A 21,783-nucleotide genomic window follows, 5' to 3' on the forward strand; every position below is an offset into this window, starting at 1 on the left:
TCCTAGGAAGGCCCAGTGGGAATTACATTTGTCCGTGGGTCAACAGAGCATTTGGAATGATGGGCGCAGGGAGTATGAGGACTAAACATAACAGTGCCCAAGAAAAGGCAGCAGTAACACCTGTGAAGCACACGCCCCAAACAGGTCAGCTGCTGTTTCTCCTCACTCTGTTTTCAAATCTGTGAAGACATTTGCAAAGTGACCTTTACACAAGAAATATTTCCTAAGAATTGACCCTTGTAATAAAAAAAGAAAGAAAGAAAGAAAGAAAAGAGAAAAGAAAAGAAAAAAAAGAATTGGGGCACCTGGGTGGTTCAGTAGGTTAAGCGTCCGACTCTTGGTTTCAGCTCAGGTCATGAAGTCATGGTTCATGAGTTCGAGCCCCACATTAAGCTCTGTGCTGACAGCACGGAGCCTGCTTAGGATTCTCTCTGTCTGTCTCTCTCTCTGTCTGTCTCTTTCTCTCTCTCTATCTCTCTCTCTGCACTTCCCCCATTTGTGCTGTCTCTTTCTCAAAATAAATAAACAGAAAGAAAAGAAAGGAAAGAAAAGGAAAGAGAGGAAGAAAGAAAGAAAGAAAGAAAGAAAGAAAGAAAGAAAGAAAGAAAGAAAGAAAGAAAGAAAGAATTGACTGTGTCAGATGCCATGGGGATACACAAAAGGTTGCCCCCAATGTCCTATCATATCAAGCTAGACCTAAACTTACCAGGAGATAAGAGAGGTTAAAATGACTCTGGAAATGCTCAGGGCTTTTCAAAAGGTGACTCCGAAGCTGTTCATAGTACCCTGATTCAAAAAAGTCCACTGCTAGGGGAAGCAGATGGGTCTGGTCCCAACTGGGAGACCAAGCCATGGTTCTGGCTGCTCCCAGAAATTGGGCTGGCAATCATGTTTAGGGTTGGTTTTTTTCATGAGCAGGGAAATAGGCTCACAAAAACACTAGAAATAGCCTATTGCATAGTCCCCAGCGCAGAGTCTCCCTGAAGAAATTTCTGGAAACTGAATTAAAATATGCCTTGTGAACGGAGCAAGAAACATTCTACAAAAGATGGAAACAGGCCCTGCTGAGAGCACAGCCCCTTCTTCACCACCCTGACACCTTCCCCCTACTCTGCAAGGGCAGCAGTGCAAGCATCGAAAAATATTCTCAGAGCAGACAAAACAAAAGAGGAATGCTCATTTTGAGAGCCTGAGCACCCATGAATGGGGACAAAGGCCGGCTGGGGCAGTATGTCTTTCTCCAGCCTACCCCCATTACATGGGTGAAAACACACAGTCTCTTTATCAGAGCTTTGGGGTCTCTTAAGAATTAAAAAAAAATCAATAGCTTAAGCTTTCCCTCAGAATCATTTGTTACAATCCCCTAAATTGAAGAACATTTAGTAAATAATTATTAAAAATAACAACCACAACACTAGAAAATACTAGCTTGTAATGTCACCTTCTTTTAACCAATTTTGGATTATCAACAATGGGTTTTAAAGTCCATTTTAATAACAGTTTCTGAGGGCTTAATGTGCACATCAAGGAGGAAATCCTAAAGGAACACTGTTTACAGACTGTTCTATTTGAAGAGTTAAAACTCTAGGATGGACAGGGTCTCAGTTATGGACTGCTGTAATCTGGTAGCTTACACTGCCCCGAATTCACCAAGCAATCAGGATGAAACACCACTGAAAATTACAGAGGGTGCATCCAGACCACAACTCCAATTCTTGGATTTTGGCTTTAGCTCCAGACAAATATGTTCATTTTAAATACTCTCAGGGAATCCAAGACTGTCTGAATTGTAGAAAATTTAGAAAACACAGATTGCAGAAAAGGACTGCTTTTGTATTTACTTCTGTTGTGAAGAGTCTGTGTCTGTAATCAGTCTGGAGGTCTTGCCAGAGGGGAGAAAGGGGCTGATCTACTGCTTTGGAAGTGCAAGAGTATGAGATGATTTTGATCACTGCGAATTGCTTTTTGAGTGGGTGGGATCCACACTGTGTTCAAACAATGGCCTGACCTATAGGTCCCCACCCTACTCCCCACCAACTGTAGGGAAAGCCGAGTGATTTCCCAGGAAGCAGCTTTGAGCAACCAAAGAGGAGGTGCCCTGAGATCCAGATCACTCTTAACTGCTGGCAGCTTAATCCTGCCTCTTCCCAGATGTGGGGCTCACAGAAAAAATCCAGAGAACCTACCAGGAATATGAAACCCACTGCTCCTCTATCAAGGGCCACGCCTGCCTGATTAGAATCACTGTATGTCCATCCCGCCCAAACCCTAAGAAGAGCAGGCTCAGACTCATCAAACCCACTGGCCCATGACTATTCCTCTTACTACCCAAACAGGCTTCCTAAGTCAGGTATAAGGAAGGAGCCATCATTCTTGGAAAATGAGGCAAAAATCATCCTCCACAAATAACACCCTTGGAAAATCACAAGAACCATGATTTAACAATAAATCTACAAATGCATGATGAAATAGTAGAAGAACTTAAAATCACCTCATTCTTAAGTTATGAGAATGAACAAGCAGCAGCACATGCCAAAAGGAGTTAACAGTCTAATGTTTAGAGCATTTCCCTCAAAAACAGGCTCAGGCAACCCTGGGAGAAATACAGCCACCAAAATGTGATTCTTTGGCTTAAAAAAGTGCAGAGAATTAAAAACATGTCATTCAGTTAAAAGTGGCTGACTGGCCACGTGTTCTTAATGCCTCTCCCTCCTAACAATCCACTGAACTAGGAGAGGAATTAAAATAAAGTATAGACCCAAAGCAAAGAAAACAAAAGGGAGACCATCAGAAGAGTTGTCTACAAATTTACGGAGGAATTGTAAGCAGCAGCACAGGAAAACCACAGCATAGAAAGTCCACGTCTAGGGAGGGGGGTCCTGGAATGCCAGAGGCTCAGAGTTCAAAAATGGGAAACACAGGGAAGGCCAGATCTGGGTCTGCAAGTCCCTATAAAAAGGCTCCAGCCCCTCCCTGCCCACCCAGAGCTCAGAGCAGGCTTGCACTTGGGGCTGTGGTTTGCAGCACCTTTTTGAAAAACTTGGCATTATGTCCATTACATTCTTCCCGAGACACCTAGTCATGTTTGAAATGTTCTCTATTTAAAGATTAGAATCAGGAATGTGAGAGTTTAAGGAACCCTCAGAGCTCACCCAGCCCAACCCACTTATTTTGCCAGGTGAGGAAGTGGAAGCTAAAATAGCTTGCCCAGGGTTACCCAGTAGCAGGGTCTGGACTCATCCACAAGCCTCCATAATGTCTTTACTCCATGCTTTCCCTCTAAACTCACTCAGGGTGGGGAGATCCTCCAGGCCCCTCTCCCTCCCCCCGGCCCACAGCAGAGCAGAGGCACCTTCAGAGCGGTGAATGCACGTGTGCTGATTGTCACTCAGGAAAAATCCCTCCTTGCAGCGGCACTCGTAGCTCCCCATGACGTTGACACAGGTGTGCTGGCAGCCGCCATTGTTCTCCAGGCACTCGTCCACATCTGGAGGGAGAGGAGGATTAGCCTCTGCTTTTGTGTCTGTTTCAAATGCCCATCCCTCCCAGCAGCTCAGGACACCCGCTAAGCAGAGATGAGGTCCCTCTTCCTTCCCTGCATCACAGAAACTCTCAGAATTGAAATCAGCAGGTACCCAAGACTGCAAGGTCTGGGGCTCATATAACCAGGCCCTCCACCTGAACACAAGATAATATATTCGGTAAGTATTTCTTAAACACCTTCTCTTTCCAAAGTATGGTGCTAGAGGGGACAGTAAAACACAGATGAGTAGGATCAAATTCTTTTGCCCTAGAGGCATGGCCCTCAGCAGACGGAAAGAGACAAATGTACAAGTAATTGTGAGATATAGTAAAAGGTGGTACAGGGGAAAAAGAGGCTACCTGGTTGTGGGCTATCAGGGTGGGTTTTACGGAAGAGCTGATGGAAGATGGGCTCTATAGGAAGCTTTCAGTTCTAAATCAGGAGAAGGATTCTGGACAAAAGAAAGAACATGAGCATAGCACCAATGCTGGGGAGCACGGAGCATGTTCACATAGGGTGAGTCATTCAGTTTGGCTGGAGCACGGGTACATGCAGGGAACTTACAGGAGATAAATCTGGAAATAGATTGGGTCACTCTGTGGAGGACCTTGTATCAGGCAAAGAGGTTCCTATTTAATTTAAGAGGCAGTTGGGAACCACTGTAGCAAGGGTGGCATGGTCAGACCCTGGGGTTGGGAAGAATAAGGTGGTAGCCAAGGGTAGGACGCAAGGAAGGAGAAGAATAGAAAGCCTGGGAGTCTGGCTTTACATGTGAACCTGAAATAGCCTCGGCTGGCACTAGTGGAGGATAGGACCTGGGGCCTGGCTGAGGGGATGCCTAGGAAGGAAGAAATAGAAGCACTGTGGGCAAGGTGCGTGCCGGGTGGAAAGCCACGTGGGCATTGGGTGGGGTGGCCGAGAAACATGGTGAAGACCAGAGCTAGGTAGGGAAATAGGGGTGGGGATGTGGCTGGTCCCCACCATGCCAGGAAGGTGATGTATGTGAGATGGTGACATTCAGGCATTGGTCCAGTAGGCAGAGGGAAACCTGAGTCTGGTGTCATAAATACACCTCTGAAAGTCATTTACTTGTGGTGGCCTGATAAAGTGGTGGATGTAAATGAGAAAGCCACAGGCAGGAGTGGGAAGGGACAGAAAGGTTGCAGAGAGCACATGGCCAGATGTAGAATTCGGAAGAATACCAGCCGCAGGAGGAGGTAGATTTGACAGCAGAAGCCCCAGAAGAGGAGCCATCAGAAAGACAGAAGGGGAGTGAGTCTTCCTCCATCTGTCTTTCTGTGCCCCCCAGGATGGAGTTAGGGAACTTTTCTTCCACTGTGTCATATATTACTCTGTGCATGGCTACACCAATACACTTAGCATATTGTATTCTCAAATTCTTCTTTTTGTACCTTTGACCCCTCAAAATCTTTCACCTAGCCATCTCCACTAGACTGCAAACTCCTTGAGGACAGAGACCTTTGCTTTATTTAGCATAGCCCTGGAACTGCAGGTGCACATTAATTGTTCAATGCATGAACAAAAAGGCAGGAAAGCACAGCATCATTAGAGCCAAAGAAGAAGAAACTTCCAGAAAAATCTCAGACATGACAAAGGCTCAAGGAGGAGGTTGATATAAAAGCAATTTATTTCTCCAGCCTGATTTCCCATGTGCCTATCACTAGCTCCTGGGCACATCCATAACAAGAAAATTCACATTTAAATATCTGTTATCTGGTTTCAAGCTTCAGATCTTACAGTCATACATCCTCCCACACTACCAGGCAGATGCCTTTCTAAACTGATGGGACTCGAGCCATCCCCTTAAGCCTAACAAACTTGCCCTTCTCTGTGCCAAAGGGTGAAGGGAGCACATTCCAAAGGATGAGTTGCCCTGGAACACACCTAGCTAAGGTGTTCCACAGTGAGGACTCATGGTGAGCCGGAGAGATCTATTTCACTGAATACCAAATCCTGGATTGGTTTTGAATAAAGACGTGCTCCCCTCTGAGCCGCCACCCACCCACCCTCCATTTAACCCCCTATTCCTTTCTCCAAAGCAATTAGAAATGTGCCATTGAGTTGGGTGACATACTCTGACTGCATTAATACAAAAGAGTGTGTGTTCACATACACAAAGAGGTATCACTAGCCTGGTGAGTTTCTCCAGACTGCAAAACAGTGGTTCTCTACCTTGGCTGCATGTTAGCAACCAGATGCTCAGACCCCACCTCCTGAGACCCCACCTCCTGAGACACTGATATAACTAATCTTGGATGAGACCTAGGCAGTGGTGTTGTTTTAAACTTCTTGAGTGATTCTAATGTGCAGCCAGAGTTGAGAACCACGGCCCCCACACTGAATAGCTACGATGCACTCCTAGATACTCAATAAATGGAAACTGAATTCAGGCAGGTAAGCTACGTGGAAGAGCTACATTTCATTTTTCAGGCTCAATGCATTCAGGATCTTGGAGCACACTGGGTTTGGTGCCAGAGCTAAGTAATATATGTACTGTGTATATTCTGTACTGTGTATATTCTGGTATGTTGTAGCTAATATGTGGTAAGGTGCTGAGGAGAGGTAAGGGGTTATCGCAAAGAACACAGGAAAGGCCTGCTCCTGAAAAGTTCTGGCTCTGAGTTTCCTTGTCACAAAATGCCTCAGCCCTCTCAAGTCTAAATGGCAGAGAAATCGCTGTGTCTGCTGGTCCTGCTCTTCTAACGGTATCACTTCATTTTTCTCATGGCTTCCTTTAAAGAATCCTTTGCCCCTTCAGATACACTCAGTGGATACTCAGGATCTCTCTGCCAGGCAGATCCTTGCTATCAAGTCCACAAAGAGACCCCAAAGAAGGAAAATGGAGAGTCTGCTGAAATATCTGTGTTAGCAGCCAAGACAAGGAAAAGACTCCTGGTCTGAGGATTTCTGAGCCGGCCTTTACTCAAAACCACCCGACCCCAACGCTGGCCCAGGTTCTGAAACCCTGCCTGTTGTTAAGAATCTCACACATTCCCCCAGGCACAACTTGGGGGTTGAGCGTAACTGTAATGACTAGATCTGCCATTAGATATAAATTCCCAAAATGCCACTTTTGGCAAATCAAAAGGAAATGTGAGATTTACCCCAGATAACGGTAAAAACAAAGCCAAACCCCCAAAACATACTTCATTCTTCCCAAAATATTATACACTGAAAGTGACTTCATTTTTTGTTCAGTTTTTAATCAGTCTGAAGTACTGTTGTCACGATGGTCTCTCTAGTGTCTTTTTGTGGTCTGGCTGCCCTAGACAGTCTGCAAAGTGGTTAGTGAGTCCTCAGCCCTCAGTCAAATCTTCCTGACAGCTATAGACTTAGAAGGCCAAGTGGTCTGACCCAAGGATTGACCTCTCACACAGGGCAGACAGGAAGGGACAGAATCTATTTCAGGATGGGGTTCCAGGTGATAGTGAAGCAGGATAAACATCATACAAGGGTTGATTCCCAGAATCAAAAGACTCTGGAAAGACTTTCCTTCTCTACCACTCAAAAAACGAGTTCTGGGGGCTTATGGGTGGCTTAGTCGGTTAAGCGTCTGACTTTCGCTGAGGTCATGATCTCGCGGTTCGTGGGTTCGAGCCCCGCGTCGGGCTCTGTGCTGACTGCCAGCTCAGAGCCTGGAGCCTGTTTCAGAGTCTGTCACTCCCTCTCNGTTCGAGCCCCGCGTCGGGCTCTGTGCTGACTGCCAGCTCAGAGCCTGGAGCCTGTTTCAGAGTCTGTCACTCCCTCTCTCCCTGACCCTCCCCTGCTCATGCTGTCTCTCTCTCCTAGAAATAAATAAAACATTAAAAAAATTTTTTTTAATTAAAAAAAAAAACAAAACAAAAAGCGAGTTCTGTCTATACTTATCTATGCTGCTCTCAAAGCATTTAATCAAGTGGCCATTCCCCCTGTATTATCAGGGGGCATCTCAGTTGCTGTCCGCTCTGTGACCAAGTTACTCCTTGGTCAGCCAAGCAGATACCAGCAGGTTAACCGCATAAAAGGTCATCAGCATCAAAGGACCCTGGTGCCATCTGTGTCCCATGATGTTCTCCTGCACGACTGATAACACCAGCCTTAAAATGAAAACAGACCACAATACCTGTCTGCCAAGTGTGCTGCATCCTCTAAGTCTCTCCCATACTCAGTCCCATCCAATTGCTTGCTATTTCTGAATTCTGTTTATTCCTGGCATAAGCAACCAACATAAACAAGGCTCTTTGCAGTCCATAACTCAGGGACTAAAACTCCAACAGATGTTTCTGTTTTGTGGGATAATAGGACGATGTCAGCAGAGGGTTTCTGTCTGAACTCCTCTGCCTCTCAAGAAAAAAGAGGTGGGGTTACCTGGCTGAGATCCAATCACACATTTGGAATTTTCAGAATAAGTAGTTTTACCTAATTCTAGAATAGAGATACTTACAGCATTAAAGAAATGGTTATAAGTCTTTCAATACAAGATCAAAGATCTTAAAGGTGACAGGTCAATGCTAGAAAGTCATAAGTAGTAATAATGATGTTGTCCATCTCTTAGACTAATGGAGAATTTACATTACATTAAGTATAATCACATATAAGCCAAAGCACTGTACCTGGTTTTCTATCAGGGACTGTGATTTTGAGGGGGCCAGAAAACACAAGTCTCTGATCCTCTTTTTATTTTAATGAGTATGTTTTCATCAAAGGAAAGAAAAGGGTGGGGAGCCGGAGGGTAGATAGAGGAGAATTGCCATTTCCAACCATTTTCCTTACCAAGACAATTATGACCATCATGAGCCAACATGAAGCCATCAAAACAAGTACAGCGATAATTGCCTGGAATATTCAAACAGTCATGGACACAGCCTCCGTTGAGTTCATTTTCACATTCATCAATGTCTGAGGAATAAAACAGAAGTAAGTCAGACAGGTGCCATTTCTGTAGTATGGAGATATAACGTATTTACCTTCTAACCAGTCATCCCACTTCTAGGACTCTAACCTGAAGAGAAATCTCCAACAACATGAAAATAAATATGCACAAGGTAATTCACTGCAGTATTGTTTGTAATCACAAAATACTAGAAACAACCTAAATGCCCATACATAGGAGAGAGTAGTTGAAGAACTACGGTACATTTATTCGATCCAATACTGTGCAGCTGTTAAAAAAAAAAAAAAAAGAATGAGAAAGATCTCTATGAACTGTTTTAGGGTGATTTCTAGGATATACTGCTAAGTTTAAAAATCAAAATGTAAGAGTACCTGTAGATTATTATCATGTAAAAAAAATAAGGGAATATGAAAAAACACCCACATGAAATTCCAGCATGCTTTTTGGCAGAACTTGACAAGCTTATCCAATTTATATAGAAGCGCAAAAGACTCAGAAGAACAAAAACAGTTTTGAAAAAGGAGAACAGATTTGGAGGACTTTCACTTACCAAAAATCTATGGTTATCAGGACAGTGTGACACAGGCATAAAGAAAAACAGACAGATCAATGGAACAGAATAGAGTCCAGAAATAAACCATTATGTTTATGGTCACTTGATTTTTAGACAAGAGTGCCTTAGAAATGATAGTCTTGTCCAATTTGTTGGGAGAAATGATAGTCTTTTCAACAAATGGTGCTTGGACAATTAATATCCATATGCAAAAGATGAATTTGGACCCTTACCTCACATCTCTACAAAATTCAACTCAAAATGGATCAGGGACCCAAATTTAAGAGCTTAACCTATAAAACTTTTAAGAGAAAACATAAAACTTTTATGAGAAATATCTTTGAGACCTTATTAGGTAAAGATTTCTTAGATACAACCTCAAACACACAATTCATAAATTTTAAAATTAGTTAATTGGACTTTATCAAAATTTAAAACTTTTACACTTAAAATAAAGACAAGCCACAGATTGGTGGAAAATATTTGCAAATCACATACCTTATAAAGAACTTACAAAAAACTCTTAAAACAAAGGAGAAGACAAACCACCCAATTTTAGAATGGGCAAAAATCTGAATAAACATCTCACCAAAGGTGATATACAAATGGGTAATAAACATATGAAAAGATAGTCAACATCCTTAATTATTAGGGGAATTCAAATTAAAACTGGAGTGAGATACCATTTCACACTCATGGGGACAGTTATGATAAAAAAGACAGACAATAGGGGAGGCTGGGTAGCTCAGTCAATTAAGCAAGTGTCTGACTTCAGCTCGGGTCAAGATCTCACAGTTCGTGAGTCTGAGCCCTGTATCAGGCTCTGTGCTGTCAGTGCCAAGCCCACTTCAGATCCTCTCTAGCCTTCCTGCACTTGTGCTCTCTCTCTCTCAAAAATAAATATTGATTAATTTTTTTTTAATGTTTTAACATTTATTCTTTTTTGAGAGACAGAGCAGGGGTGGGCAAGGAGCAGAGAGAGAGGGAGACACAGAATCTGAAGCAGGCTCCAGTCTCTGAGCCATCAGCACAGAGCCCAACGCCAGGCTCAAACCCACGAACTGTGAGATCATGACCTGAGCCAAAGTCAGATGCTTAACCAGCCGAGCCACCCAGGCGCCCCAATATTTATTTTTAAAAAAGATAATAGGATGTAGAGAAATGGGAACCCTCACATATCGCTAATGACAATGTAAGATGGCCCAGCCACTTTGGACACAGTGTAGCAGTTTCTTAAAAGGTTAAACATAAATTTACCATGTGTGATCTAGAAAGTTCACTTCTAGGTATATATCCAAGAGAAATGAAAAATTATGTCCATACAAAGACTTTGCAGGTAAATGTTCATAGCAACATTACTTATGATAGCCCAAAAGTAAAAACAATCTAGATGTCCATCAACTGGTGAATGGATAAACAAAATATAGTATATCCATACAACACAATGCTAGTCAACAATTAAAAAATAAAATGCCAGTACAGGCTACAACATGGATGAATCTCAGAAACATGCTGGGTGAGGGGCGCCTGAGTGGCTTAGTTGGTTAAGCTCAGGTCATGATCTCATGGTTTGTGGGTTCAAGCCCTGCATCAGGCTCTGTGCTGACAGCTCAGAGCTTGGAGCCTACTTCAGATTCCATGTTTCTGTGTCTCTCTGCCCTTTCCTGGCTTATGCTCTCTCTTTTTCTCCCAAAAATAAATTTAAAAAATTTTTTTAAAAACCTTGCTGGGTGACAGTGGAAAAAAGACAGCCTCTTTAACAGATGGTATTGGGAGAACTGGACAGCAACATGCAGAAGAATGAAACTAGATCATTTTCTCACACCATACACAAAAATAAACTCAAAGTGGATAAAGGACCTGAACGTGAGACAGGAAACCATCAAAACCCTAGAGGAGAAAGCAGGAAACAACCTCCTTGACCTCCACCGCAGCAACTTCTTACTTGACACATCCCCAAAAGCAAGGGAATCAAGAGCAAAAATAAACTATTGAGGCCTCATCAAGATCAAAAGCTTCTGCACAGCAAAGGAAACAATCCACAAAACTAACAGGCAACCAACGGAATGGGAAAAGATAGTTGCAAGTGACATATCAGATAAAGGGTTACTATCCAAAATCTATAAGGAACTCACCAAACTCCACACCTGAAAAACAAACGACCCAGTAAAGAAATGGGCAGAAGATATGAACAGACACTTCTCCAAAGAGGACATCCAGATGGCCAACAGACACATGAAATGATGCCCAGCATCCCTCCTCATCAGGGAAATACAAATCAAAACCACACTGAGATACCACTTCACGCCAGTCAGAGTGGCTAAAATGAGCAAATCAGAGAACTCTAGATGCTGGCGAGGATGTGGAGAAATGGGCACACCCTCCTACCCTGTTGGTGGGAATGTAAACTGGCACAGCCCCTCTGGAAAACAGTGTGGGGGTTCCTCAGGAAACTAACAATAGAACTCCCCTATGACCCAGCAATAACACTGCTAGGAATTTACCCAAGGGATACAGAAATGCTGATACATAGGGGTACATGGACACCAATGTTCATAGCAGCACTCTCAACAATAGCTAAAACATGGAAAGAGCCTAAGGGTCCATCAACGGACCAATGGATCAAGAAGATGTGGTTTATCTATACAATGGAATACTACATGGCAATGAGAAACAATGAAATCTGGCCATGTGTAGCAACATGGGTGGACCTTGAGGCTGTTATGCTGAGCGAAATAAGGCAGGCAGAGAAGGACAAATATCATGTTTGCACATATAGGAGGATTAGGAGGAACTTAACTGAAGACCAAGGGGGAGAAGAAGGGGGGAAATGGTGGGGGAAAGGGAGAGAGGCAAACCATGAGAGACTCTTGAATGCTGAGAACAAACTGAGGACTGATGGATGTGGGGGGGCGGGGAGATGGGCATGGAGGGGGGCACTTGTGGGGATGAGCACTGGGTGATATATGAAAAACAACTTGACAATAAACTATTTGTAAAAAATAATAATAAAAAAATTAAATTTTTTAAAAAAACCATGCTGAGTGAGAGAAGCCAAAAACAAAAGACCACATGATGGGGCACCTGGGTGGCTCAGTCGGTTAGGTGGCTGACTTTGGTTCAGGTCATGATCTCGCAGTTCATGGGTTCGAGCCCCGCGTGGGTCTCTGTGCTGACAGCTAGCTCAGAGCCTGGAGCCTGTTTCAGATTCCGTGTCCCCCTCTCTCTCTGACCCTCCCCTGCTCACACTGTCTCTCTCTCTCGCTCTCTTGCACTCTCTCTCAGAAGTAAATAAAACATTAAAAATAATCAAAAGATCACATGTTGTATGATTCTATTTATATGAAAGATCCAGAAAGGCAACTCTATAAGACAGAAAGTAGACTAGTGGTTGCCTGGAGCTGGAGCTGGGAATAAGGATTAACTGTACTTGGGCATAAGGGATCTTACTGGTAGACAAGGAAAATGTTTGAAAAATGTATTATGTGACGGTTGCACAACTCGGCTAATTCACTCAAAATCATTGATTTTTATACTTACTTAGAATTGTGGCTTTTATAGTACATAAATTAGAAGTCACTAAGGTAGTTAAAAGGAAAATACACATTTAGCTGCAAAAGAAATCTAGGAGGCAGGAGGAATAAACCAGAAACTATGAAGATTAGTAATCAATTCATGGTATATAGCAAAAGGATGAAAAGAAGTCATGAGTGGCACCTGGGTGGCTCAGTCGGTTAAGCACTGGACTCTTGATTTTGGTTCAGTCACCGTCTCATGGTTTGTGAAATCGAGCCCCACATCTGGCTCTGCCCTGACAGTCCTTCCCTGTTCTCTCTCTGCCCCTCCCCTGCTCACATGCATTCTCTCTCTTGCTCTCTCTCTCTCGTTCTCAAAATAAATAAATAAACATTAAAAAAAAAAAAGAGAGAGAGACAGAAGGAAGAATGAGGAACAGGGGAACAAGAATAGGGAGAAGGAGTAATACTTATCTGAGTATGCCTTTTTATTTTATTTTATTTTTAAAGGTTATTTATTTTGAAATAGAGAGAATAGAGGAGGGGCAGAGAAAGAGAGAGAGAGAGAGAGAGAGAGAGAGAGAATCCCAAGCAGGCTATACACTGTCAGCACAGAGCTCAATGTGGGGCTTGATCTCACACTTTGTGAGATCATGACCTGAATCAAGATCAAGAGTCACAGGTTTAACTGACTGAGCACCCAGGCATCCCTAAGTATGCCTTTTTATATAGTTTTGACTCTCAGAACCATAGTGATATATACATGAACATATATATATATATATATATATTATGTATATATATATATATATATACATAAATACAGATCTACTTATGTACATACATGTAATCAATTAGTTTACAGAGCTGAGGGGAGGGGAACAGACAAAATATTGGATACAAACAGAAACAAATGAACTTAAGTGTGCTACAAATGAATAACAACCACACTGAAGGAAATGTAGAAAAAAAAGTACTGACCAAGTGACTTTGAAAAAACTCATCTTGACTGAATGGTATAAGGCTAAAAGTAAAGATTGCTACAAATGGATACTATACTCTAATTAGTAAAATCTGTTTTACCTGCAAGGCAAAGGTAAAGGTATAGATTAAGTGTTGTAAATTATTTATGTGTACACTTGGATTCAACAAACAAATACTATCTTGCAGATAATGAGAGCCACCTTTCTCACTGTTGGAAAAGAAGTAATGAATAAACAAAGAGGGAGATTCCTTGAACCTTGTGGCATTGTTATGGAATCCAAAGCATCATCAGTGTAAGTCATTGTTTTTAATATATATACAAATGGGTAATAGAAGGAATAAATACAGATAAATGTATATGTGCGGGTTAGAATACATACATATGTTTCCTAGGTCTATCCAGTGAGATAGCCCAGGAGCAGTGCCATCCCAGTAACAATGAGAACACCAAGCATTCAGATCTTAATTTCTATATACCATTTTCCAATAAAAGAAACCAGGTGCCTTGGAGAAGTGGTGGGTTGCAGGCCTGGGAAGGGAAAATACAAGATGAGTCTGTGGCATCTTATGGTATCAGAAAACAAGGAATTGCCCCAAAAAGGATGAGGGCATGTCAAAAGGACACAGGAAACAATGGAGCTCCCAATGGCTACAGCTGAAACAATGTGAGCCCAAAATAAATAACTATACATATAATTAAATATCTACCAGTCCACACTGGCATAAATAAATAGGGGAGAAGCAACAAGTCTTCCTTACAGAAGAATCTCAGTTAATAGATGTATAAGGAATGAGGGAAATACAAAATTACCAATTATTACATCATAGTAATAATTGTTGCAGACAAGATCCACAGTTGGATGCTAAAATCAGTGGGCAAAGACTTGAGAAGAGGGGCTCCTGGGTGGCTCAGTTGGCTAACCATCCAGCTTCGGCACAGGTCATGATCTCATGGTTCATGAGTTCAAGCCCCAGATCGGTTCTGTGCTGACAGCTCAGAGCCTGGAGCCTGTTTCAGATTCTGTGTCTCCCTCTCACTCTGCTCCTCTCCTGCTTGCAATCTCTTTCTCAAAAATAAATAAACATTTTTAGAAAATTGCTTTAAATGACTTGAGAAGAAACAGGATATTAGCATAGGCTGAAAGTAATCTGCCCTAAGATGTGTGTTATTGCAAAAAGAAAAAACAGTAACTTGCAGCAGAGAAACCTAGGATGTCCCATATTTTTTCTTTGAATAATTTACTGTCAAGTTAGCTAACATACAGGGTATATAGTGTGCTCTTAGCTTCAGGGGTAGATTTCCATGATTCATCACTTACATACAGCACTCAGTGCTCATCCTAACAAGTGTCCTTCTCAATGCCAATCACCCATTTGCCCCACTCCCCCCACCCCCATCAACCCTCAGTTTGTTCTCTGTATTTAAGAGTCTCTTATGGTTTGCCTCTATCTCTCTTTGTAACTTTTTTTTTTTTCAGGATGCACCATCTTAACCAGGTGATCAAGGCATTACCTTAATTTTATTGTGAGGAAATACAGGATATTCACTTATTGTGTCAATTCCTACCATATCAATTCTTATAATAAAAAAACCCATAACTTGATAGGTATTCAAAAGTATTACAAGCATTTAAAAGATCAAATCCCTCTAAGGACTTCTGGGTTGCTCAGTTGGTTAAGCATGAGACTCTTGATTTCTACTCAGGTTGTGATCTCATGGTCTGTGAGACTGAGCCCTAAGAGAGCCCTGAGATCAAGGCCCCCCCCCCCCCCATCAGTACTCCTGTAGTGTACAGAGCTGACGGCAGGGAGCTTGCCTGGGGTTCTTTCTCCCTCTCTCTCTGTCCCTCATGTGAATGCTCTCTCACTCTCTCTCTCAAAATAAATAAATAAATAAAAAGATCAAATCCCTCTAGAGTTTTAGTTTTAAATGACAGTAAAAAGAACATATGCTCCCTATTAACAGTGATTACCTGTGGATAAAGGAATAATTTTAATTTTTTATCTTATACATTTTCTGTATTGTTTGACTAATATAACAATAATATATATATTATTATTTTAAAGCCAATTTAAATATATAAAAGCAACAATTCCAGTCAATCATTCTAATTATTTTAAACTAAACAGTAGACTTTTCAACTATAAATTGTCAGCAATTCAATTCCATGTGTCATACATCAAGGCCAGCAGCTAAGAATAAGGAAATTCTTGCCACTTGTCATTCTACATCAGTTACTAACCATACACTCTAACTCAAAGAAACCATGGCACAGTTTCTTCCCATCCCCACCCCCAGGGAGTATGCAGTGACTGGAAAAACCAGTGAAAGAGTGAACCATTTTTTCCCCAAGCAGGGTACCAACATGTGTGAATTCCAGTACTGTAAATAGAATATTTAATACAGTGAGGGTGTGGTATGGAGGAACCGGCAGAGAGATGTTTCAGGGAGAGGTAGCCCTTCTGCAAGACAAGGCTGCCTGTCTCTCGGAAAGCATGAACTTGGAGAATACAAGGGCTTTACGGATAGACCACCAACCCCATTTGCTATGAACGTGACTAGGAGCATGTCTCCTCTGACAGAAGAGGCAAGTTTTGCTCCTCATGCGCAAAGGAAAGTATAAATATCAGGATTTCTCACCAAAGAAAGATACCAGGAGGCTGACTGAAAACAAGAGATATGGGTCCAGGGACAGAACTAGGGTAGACATGTGACTTCTTTTCACCCTTCTTTTAACTGTGTTATTAGGGCCACAGGTCCCCTTCTCAATTCCCGTGGGCCTCAGTGTCTCAATCTGAGGAATGGGAACATGCCATGATTTCCATCCCCAGGAATAGCCTCCTCCTATCAGTACCCAGTCTCTGGCCAGTTCTGAATTTCAGAGTTCATGACACTGGCCCAGAACACAAGATGACAGAGGTCAGACTTCAGGCTCAAAGATCCGGAACTCCAAGGGCTCAAAATATTCCTCTGCATACATCTTTCCAGGGTGAACATGCAGCTTCAAATAAGGCTGGTGCCTGGCGAAGCTCTAAAGCTCGGGAGGTCAGAGTGCCAGCCTGAAGCCACGAACAAGATGGAGTCTTCAGAGCCAGCAGTGGAGGGCAAGACTCCTGCACTCAGACTCCAGGGCGAGGATATAAACTGCCCCAGGGATGGGCAAGCTCAACCGTTCTCTGGCAGGCACGGCTCTCCTGATCAGAACTTTCCGCTCCCAAACTGATAGGGACCAAAAATACTAAAGCACCTCTTTTCCTTTTCACAAGCCAGACAAAAGGACATTTCAGAACCACATAAAACTGTACGCAGCTCTAGGGAAGACCTGATGTTGCTAGCCCTTTAAGGGTCTGAGATGGATTTTGGAGGTGGGTGGTATGACCTGGGAGGTTAGGGGAACCGCACTGTTACCAACATGAGTGGTCACTACAAGAGCTGAGGAGGGAGGGAGCTTCACCTGCTGGACCCCTCACCAGAGATCCCCCCAGTCACTTACCCTCGCACTGCCTGCCCTCCCCTCGGTAGCCAGGCTTGCAGGAGCACTTGTAGGAGGTGAGCGTATTCTCACAGAGGGCATTGGTGTGGCAGTCATCTAGCCCTTCGGCACACTCGTCCACATCTGCAAAAGAGCACAGCAAGCTCTTGGTATGGTGCCCCAAGCCCTCTATGATCCGGCCTTGGTCCTCCGGCAGCTTCTTCTCCCACCAGCACCCCACTTCACTCCTCATCAGCTAAACTTGGGAGCCCCTGGGATGAAGCATACCACTTCCAGGCTCCTTCTCCAGGCACAGCCTGTTCCCTTAGACTAGAATACACACACACACACACACACACACACACACACACACACACTCTCTTTCTACTCCCTTTCTCCAAGAAGCCTACCATGATCCCCCAGTGCAGGTGGATGTCCCGCACGACCTGCTCCCATATTTATCCCCTTTCATAGCAGGTACCACACAGGATAGTGACTGTCTGTTTTCCTGCCTGTCCTCCCCCCTAAATGGTGTCTTGATTACAGACTGAGTGGGTGTCCCTGATGCCAAGCACAGTGCCTAGCACATGAAGAGGCAATAACAAATGCCTGTTGAAGGAAACACCAGGTTGGCAACAAAACAAACCGTTGTGAAAATCAAGCAGTGTCAGCTTTCTCCGGGTTTGGGGGATGGGGAGTAGCTTGCCCTGGGCTCTGACTACACCATCCCCAGCTCTCAGATGGTGGTGCGAAGTGGGAATGCTTTCCACACCCCATCAACCAGCTGCTCACCCTCTCAACCTGGAAACCGGCCTTGATGGAAGTATTTCCTGGGTTGACACCACTCCAGGATGTTAAATTAAAAACAAAAGTTTTGAAAATACTGTGAGTCCAGTTAATACAGAACGTCCAGAGTCCTTCTCTCTGGCAGCAGAAAAAAACCCAAAACCCAAAACCCAAAACCCCAACCCCAAAACAAAACAAAACAACCCCCTCCTCCCTCCCCCCAGGTTTGTTGCGGCTTACGAGGTATTCCCGGATCCTCAGCCGGCAGAAAACTCTTCGGAGCCAACCCTAAGGCCGGCAGAACTTTCGACCCCAGAAGAAAGAAGGAGCAAAGCTGCCACGACCTCACGGACGTACCCCGTACCCCGGTCGGCGCCCTCAGTTTCGCCATCTACACAATGAGGAGCCCGGACCCCGGTGACTCCGGTGCCCTCCGTCCCTCTCAGCGGGAGAGAGTCTGACTAGCATGCGCTCTCCGGGGACCCCGGGCGGCGGGACCGGGCTGGGAACTGTCATCACCCCCGGGTCCGAGGCCGGGCCGCAGCCCTCGGGCCCTGGGCCTCTAGCCCAAGCGGTGCCTTGGCCTGGCCCGCGGGGGAGGCCCCAGGGGAGCGGGGGCCACGCGGAGCTCCCGCAGCCGAGCCTGGGGCCGGCGGGCGCGGCGCGACCCCACCCGGAGAGCCGGGACCCCTTCCCGCCGCCGGCTCCGCCTGCGCCTGCCAGGTGCGTCCCCGAGGCCCCAGAGGTGCGGACACTCACCCGCAGGCGCCCCCGGGGCGCGGCCCCGGCCGGGCGGGACGGCCGCGGTCAGCAGCAGCGGCAGCGGCAGCAGCAGCGGCAGCAGCGCCCGGGCCGTCCCGGGGCAGCCGCGGCCCAAGACCCCCATGGATGGCGCGGCGGCTGCGGGCAGAGGCGGCGAGCGTGGCGGCGGCTCCGGGAGGTGTGTGCGGGCGCCCTGCTCGCCGCGTTCTGACACCCCCGACCCGGCCCCGCCCGGCCCCCGAGCCCCGGCCTCATTTTCACACGGTCCTCCCTGGGCCGGGGCGGGCGGCGCGGGGGGCAGTGCCGCCCCTCCCGGCCCCCTCCCTTCCGGGCGCGGGGCGGAGGGGGCGCGGCCGCGGTGGCCGGAGGGCTGCTGTCAGAGTCCCCAGGGCAGGCCCCGTCGCTAAACCCGCTGCTCCCGCACCCTCGCTCCTCTCCAGCCCTCAGAGCCTTGTCCTCCCCCTGTTTTAAGTGTCCTACAACTTGACCCAGTCCCTCTTGTGAGGACAAACAGCACTCTGGCCTGAAACATTCAGACACCAGGCTCCCAGAAAGCGTCCTGTGTAGCTCAGAATCCTATACTCCCTGAACCCCACGGCCACCTGTAGGGCTTTCCCATCTCTCTCCACTTGGGGTGAATAATGTGGCTGGACCCTCAGGAGACTCAGGGGAGACAACCCCAGCCTCCCTGCTCACCTTCACGCACACTCTGCACCCTTCTCCATTCTGCCCAGCCCAGGCCTTCTGTGATCCCCAGCACCAGGCAGGGTCCCGCCTGTCCCACCGAGGCGCCTGCTTCGACTGTGCGACTGTGCCTCTCCGATGCACTGCTGGGCCAGGAATCACCGCAGAGGATGCTCATCTCACTGAACACTAGTTCAGCGTATGTACAGGGCAGCCAAAATGTGAAGGCAAAGCAGGCTAGAGGTCAAAGGTGAGCACCAAGGACAAGAAACTGCACCAGTTTTGCCTGGGACACAGGTGGTATCTATGACCACCTGAACTCATAAATGTCTGGTCTGGCCAGCTGCAGATACAGGTGGCAAATGTCAGCTGGCCCTCCAAGCAAGACCCTCCTTACAAGGGAACCCATGTATACAGGTTATTTCCATAACCCCCCCCCCCCACCTTGCCACAGATGCTGAGCCCACTACACTCAGCATCACTCCAGGAATAAATGTGGCAACAATTGTGAGATGCAACAAAATACCATACTGAGCCCACTACACTCAGCATCACTCCAGGAATAAATGTGGCAACAATTGTGAGATGCAACAAAATACCATACTGAGGGGGTTTAATCAGAGCTCCTCTTTATCCAATTTTCTCCTATTGTATATACATACATGTATGTATGTTTGTGTATGTGTGTATATATTTACAGAAGAAAATTCAATAATGAATATAGATGAATATTGAATAGATAAATCTATACATATATTCAATATTCACTTATATTTATTATATATTCTCTCTCTCTATATATATATAAACACACACACACACACACACACACACATACGCCATCCCTTTGGTAATCAGAAAAAAAAATCACAAAATGTACCCACCTAACTCATGCACACAAACATGTCTTCCTGGGGTCCATCCCCTTCTTAGAGCTCCCCACTCTGCAGCACCACACCCCAACTGCAGCCCCTGTCCTTCCCATGCACCAAGGGCCCAGGTGAAGACTGCCTCTTTGGGCCTTCATTGCTAGTGCTGCTGCCTGTTGGAGAATCTAAGAAAACTTTTCTGTGGTTGTTTTTCTTTTGACCTTTTCATCCCCAGTGAAGGCAGGCAGGTTGCATCCCTTTATCTGTCTTCGCCCCTCCCTCCTATGCCCTTTTGTTTGGTGCGGAGAGACACTTGCTATTTCTAGTAATAAGGATGGTTTTTACACATTTGTAAATCTTCACTTAGTGAAACGTTCCCTCCGCCTTTGTCTTTGTGTTCCTAATGGTAGCCATAAATTACCGCTTTCTTTTCTCTGCACTGCATCAGGCTTCATTGCTTTTGAAATGATCAAAGTTATTTTCTTTTAAAACCAACTAGAAACTGCCCATTGTGTGGCACAGACCTCTTTAGCTCCAGTCAAAGCATATAAATACGTAAAGCTGCCCATTAAACTCGATGGGAGCCTCCTCCAGCCCCTTGTGCCTGGTAAAGAAATAAGACATGTGCTGTTCTTTCTCTTCACCATTTCCCCAAGTTTATGTTTCAGGAAGAATACAAATTAATTATGATAAGACCCCGTGCTTTTTTGCTTAAGAGGGTCAGTTTTGTCATGTTTCCTGGAAAAGTTCACCACTGGTGCAAATCTCAAAAAATGTTCTGAATCCTTTTTTTTTTTTTTTGCCCTGACTTCCAGACAAATGTGCTTTCAGCTGGTTGACTCCCAGACTCCTGGGTAACCATTCTGACACTTCAGATTAAAGCCAGTAATGGTTTCTGAAACAGTGCTCAGTGTCCCTCATCATCAGGGAAATACAAATCAAAGCCACACTGAGATACCACCTCACGCTGGTCAGAGTGGCTAAAATGAATAAATCAGGAGACTATAGATGCTGGCGAGGATGTGGAGAAACGGGCACCCTCCTACACTGCTGGTGGGAATGTAAACTGGTACAGCCCCTCTGGAACAGTGTGGAGGTTCCTAAGAAAATTAACACTAGAACTTCCCCTATGACCCAGCAATAGCACTGCTAGGAATTTACCCAAGGGATACAGGAGTGCTGGTGCATAGGGGCACATGTACCCCAATGTTCATAGCAGCACTCTCAACAATAGCCAAAACATGGAAAGAGCCTAAGGGTCCATCAACTGACGAATGGATCAAGAAGATGTGGTTTATCTATACCATGGAATACTACATGGCAATGAGAAGGAATGAAATCTGGTCATGTGTAGCAATATGGATGGAACTCGAGGGTGTGATGCTGAGTGAAATAAGTCAGGCAGAGAAGGACAGATACCATATGTTTGCACGTATAGGTGGATTAGGAGGAACTTAACAGAGGACCGTGGGGGAGGAGAAGGGGTAAAATAGTTGGGGAGAGGGAGGGAGGCAAACCATGAGAGATTTTTTTTTTTTTTTTTACAAATAGTTTATTGTCAAGTTGGTTTCCATATAACACCCAGTGCTCATCCCCACAAGTGCCCTCCTCCATGCCTATCTCCCCCCTCCCCCCCCCACACCCATAAGTCCTCAGTTTAAACCATGAGAGATTCTTGAATGCTGAGAACAAACTGAGAGCTGATGGGGGTGGGGGAGAGGGGAAGAGGGGTGATGGGCA

The 21,783-nt window shown here is 45.1% G+C and overlaps 1 protein-coding gene across 3 annotated transcripts in view; it reads right to left on the minus strand.

Annotated features, from left to right (window-relative positions):
* Window positions 1-18,614, minus strand: part of SCUBE2 (signal peptide, CUB domain and EGF like domain containing 2) — a 66,260-nt gene extending 47,646 nt beyond the window's left edge. For all 3 annotated transcript variants that reach the window (XM_039244584.1, XM_039244583.1, XM_039244582.1), the window contains exons 1-4: window positions 18,488-18,614; window positions 16,964-17,086; window positions 8,297-8,422; window positions 3,353-3,487 (exon numbers count right to left, since the gene is read on the minus strand). In XM_039244584.1, coding sequence (XP_039100515.1) covers window positions 3,353-3,487; window positions 8,297-8,422; window positions 16,964-17,086; window positions 18,488-18,614 — 511 coding nt within the window. The remainder of the gene's footprint in view (window positions 1-3,352; window positions 3,488-8,296; window positions 8,423-16,963; window positions 17,087-18,487) is intronic.
* Window positions 18,615-21,783: the final 3,169 nt, after the last annotated feature.

The sequence above is a fragment of the Hyaena hyaena genome, unplaced genomic scaffold (assembly GCF_003009895.1).
Source record: "Hyaena hyaena isolate Hyena2069 unplaced genomic scaffold, ASM300989v1 scaffold_245, whole genome shotgun sequence".
Taxonomy (NCBI): domain Eukaryota; kingdom Metazoa; phylum Chordata; class Mammalia; order Carnivora; family Hyaenidae; genus Hyaena; species Hyaena hyaena.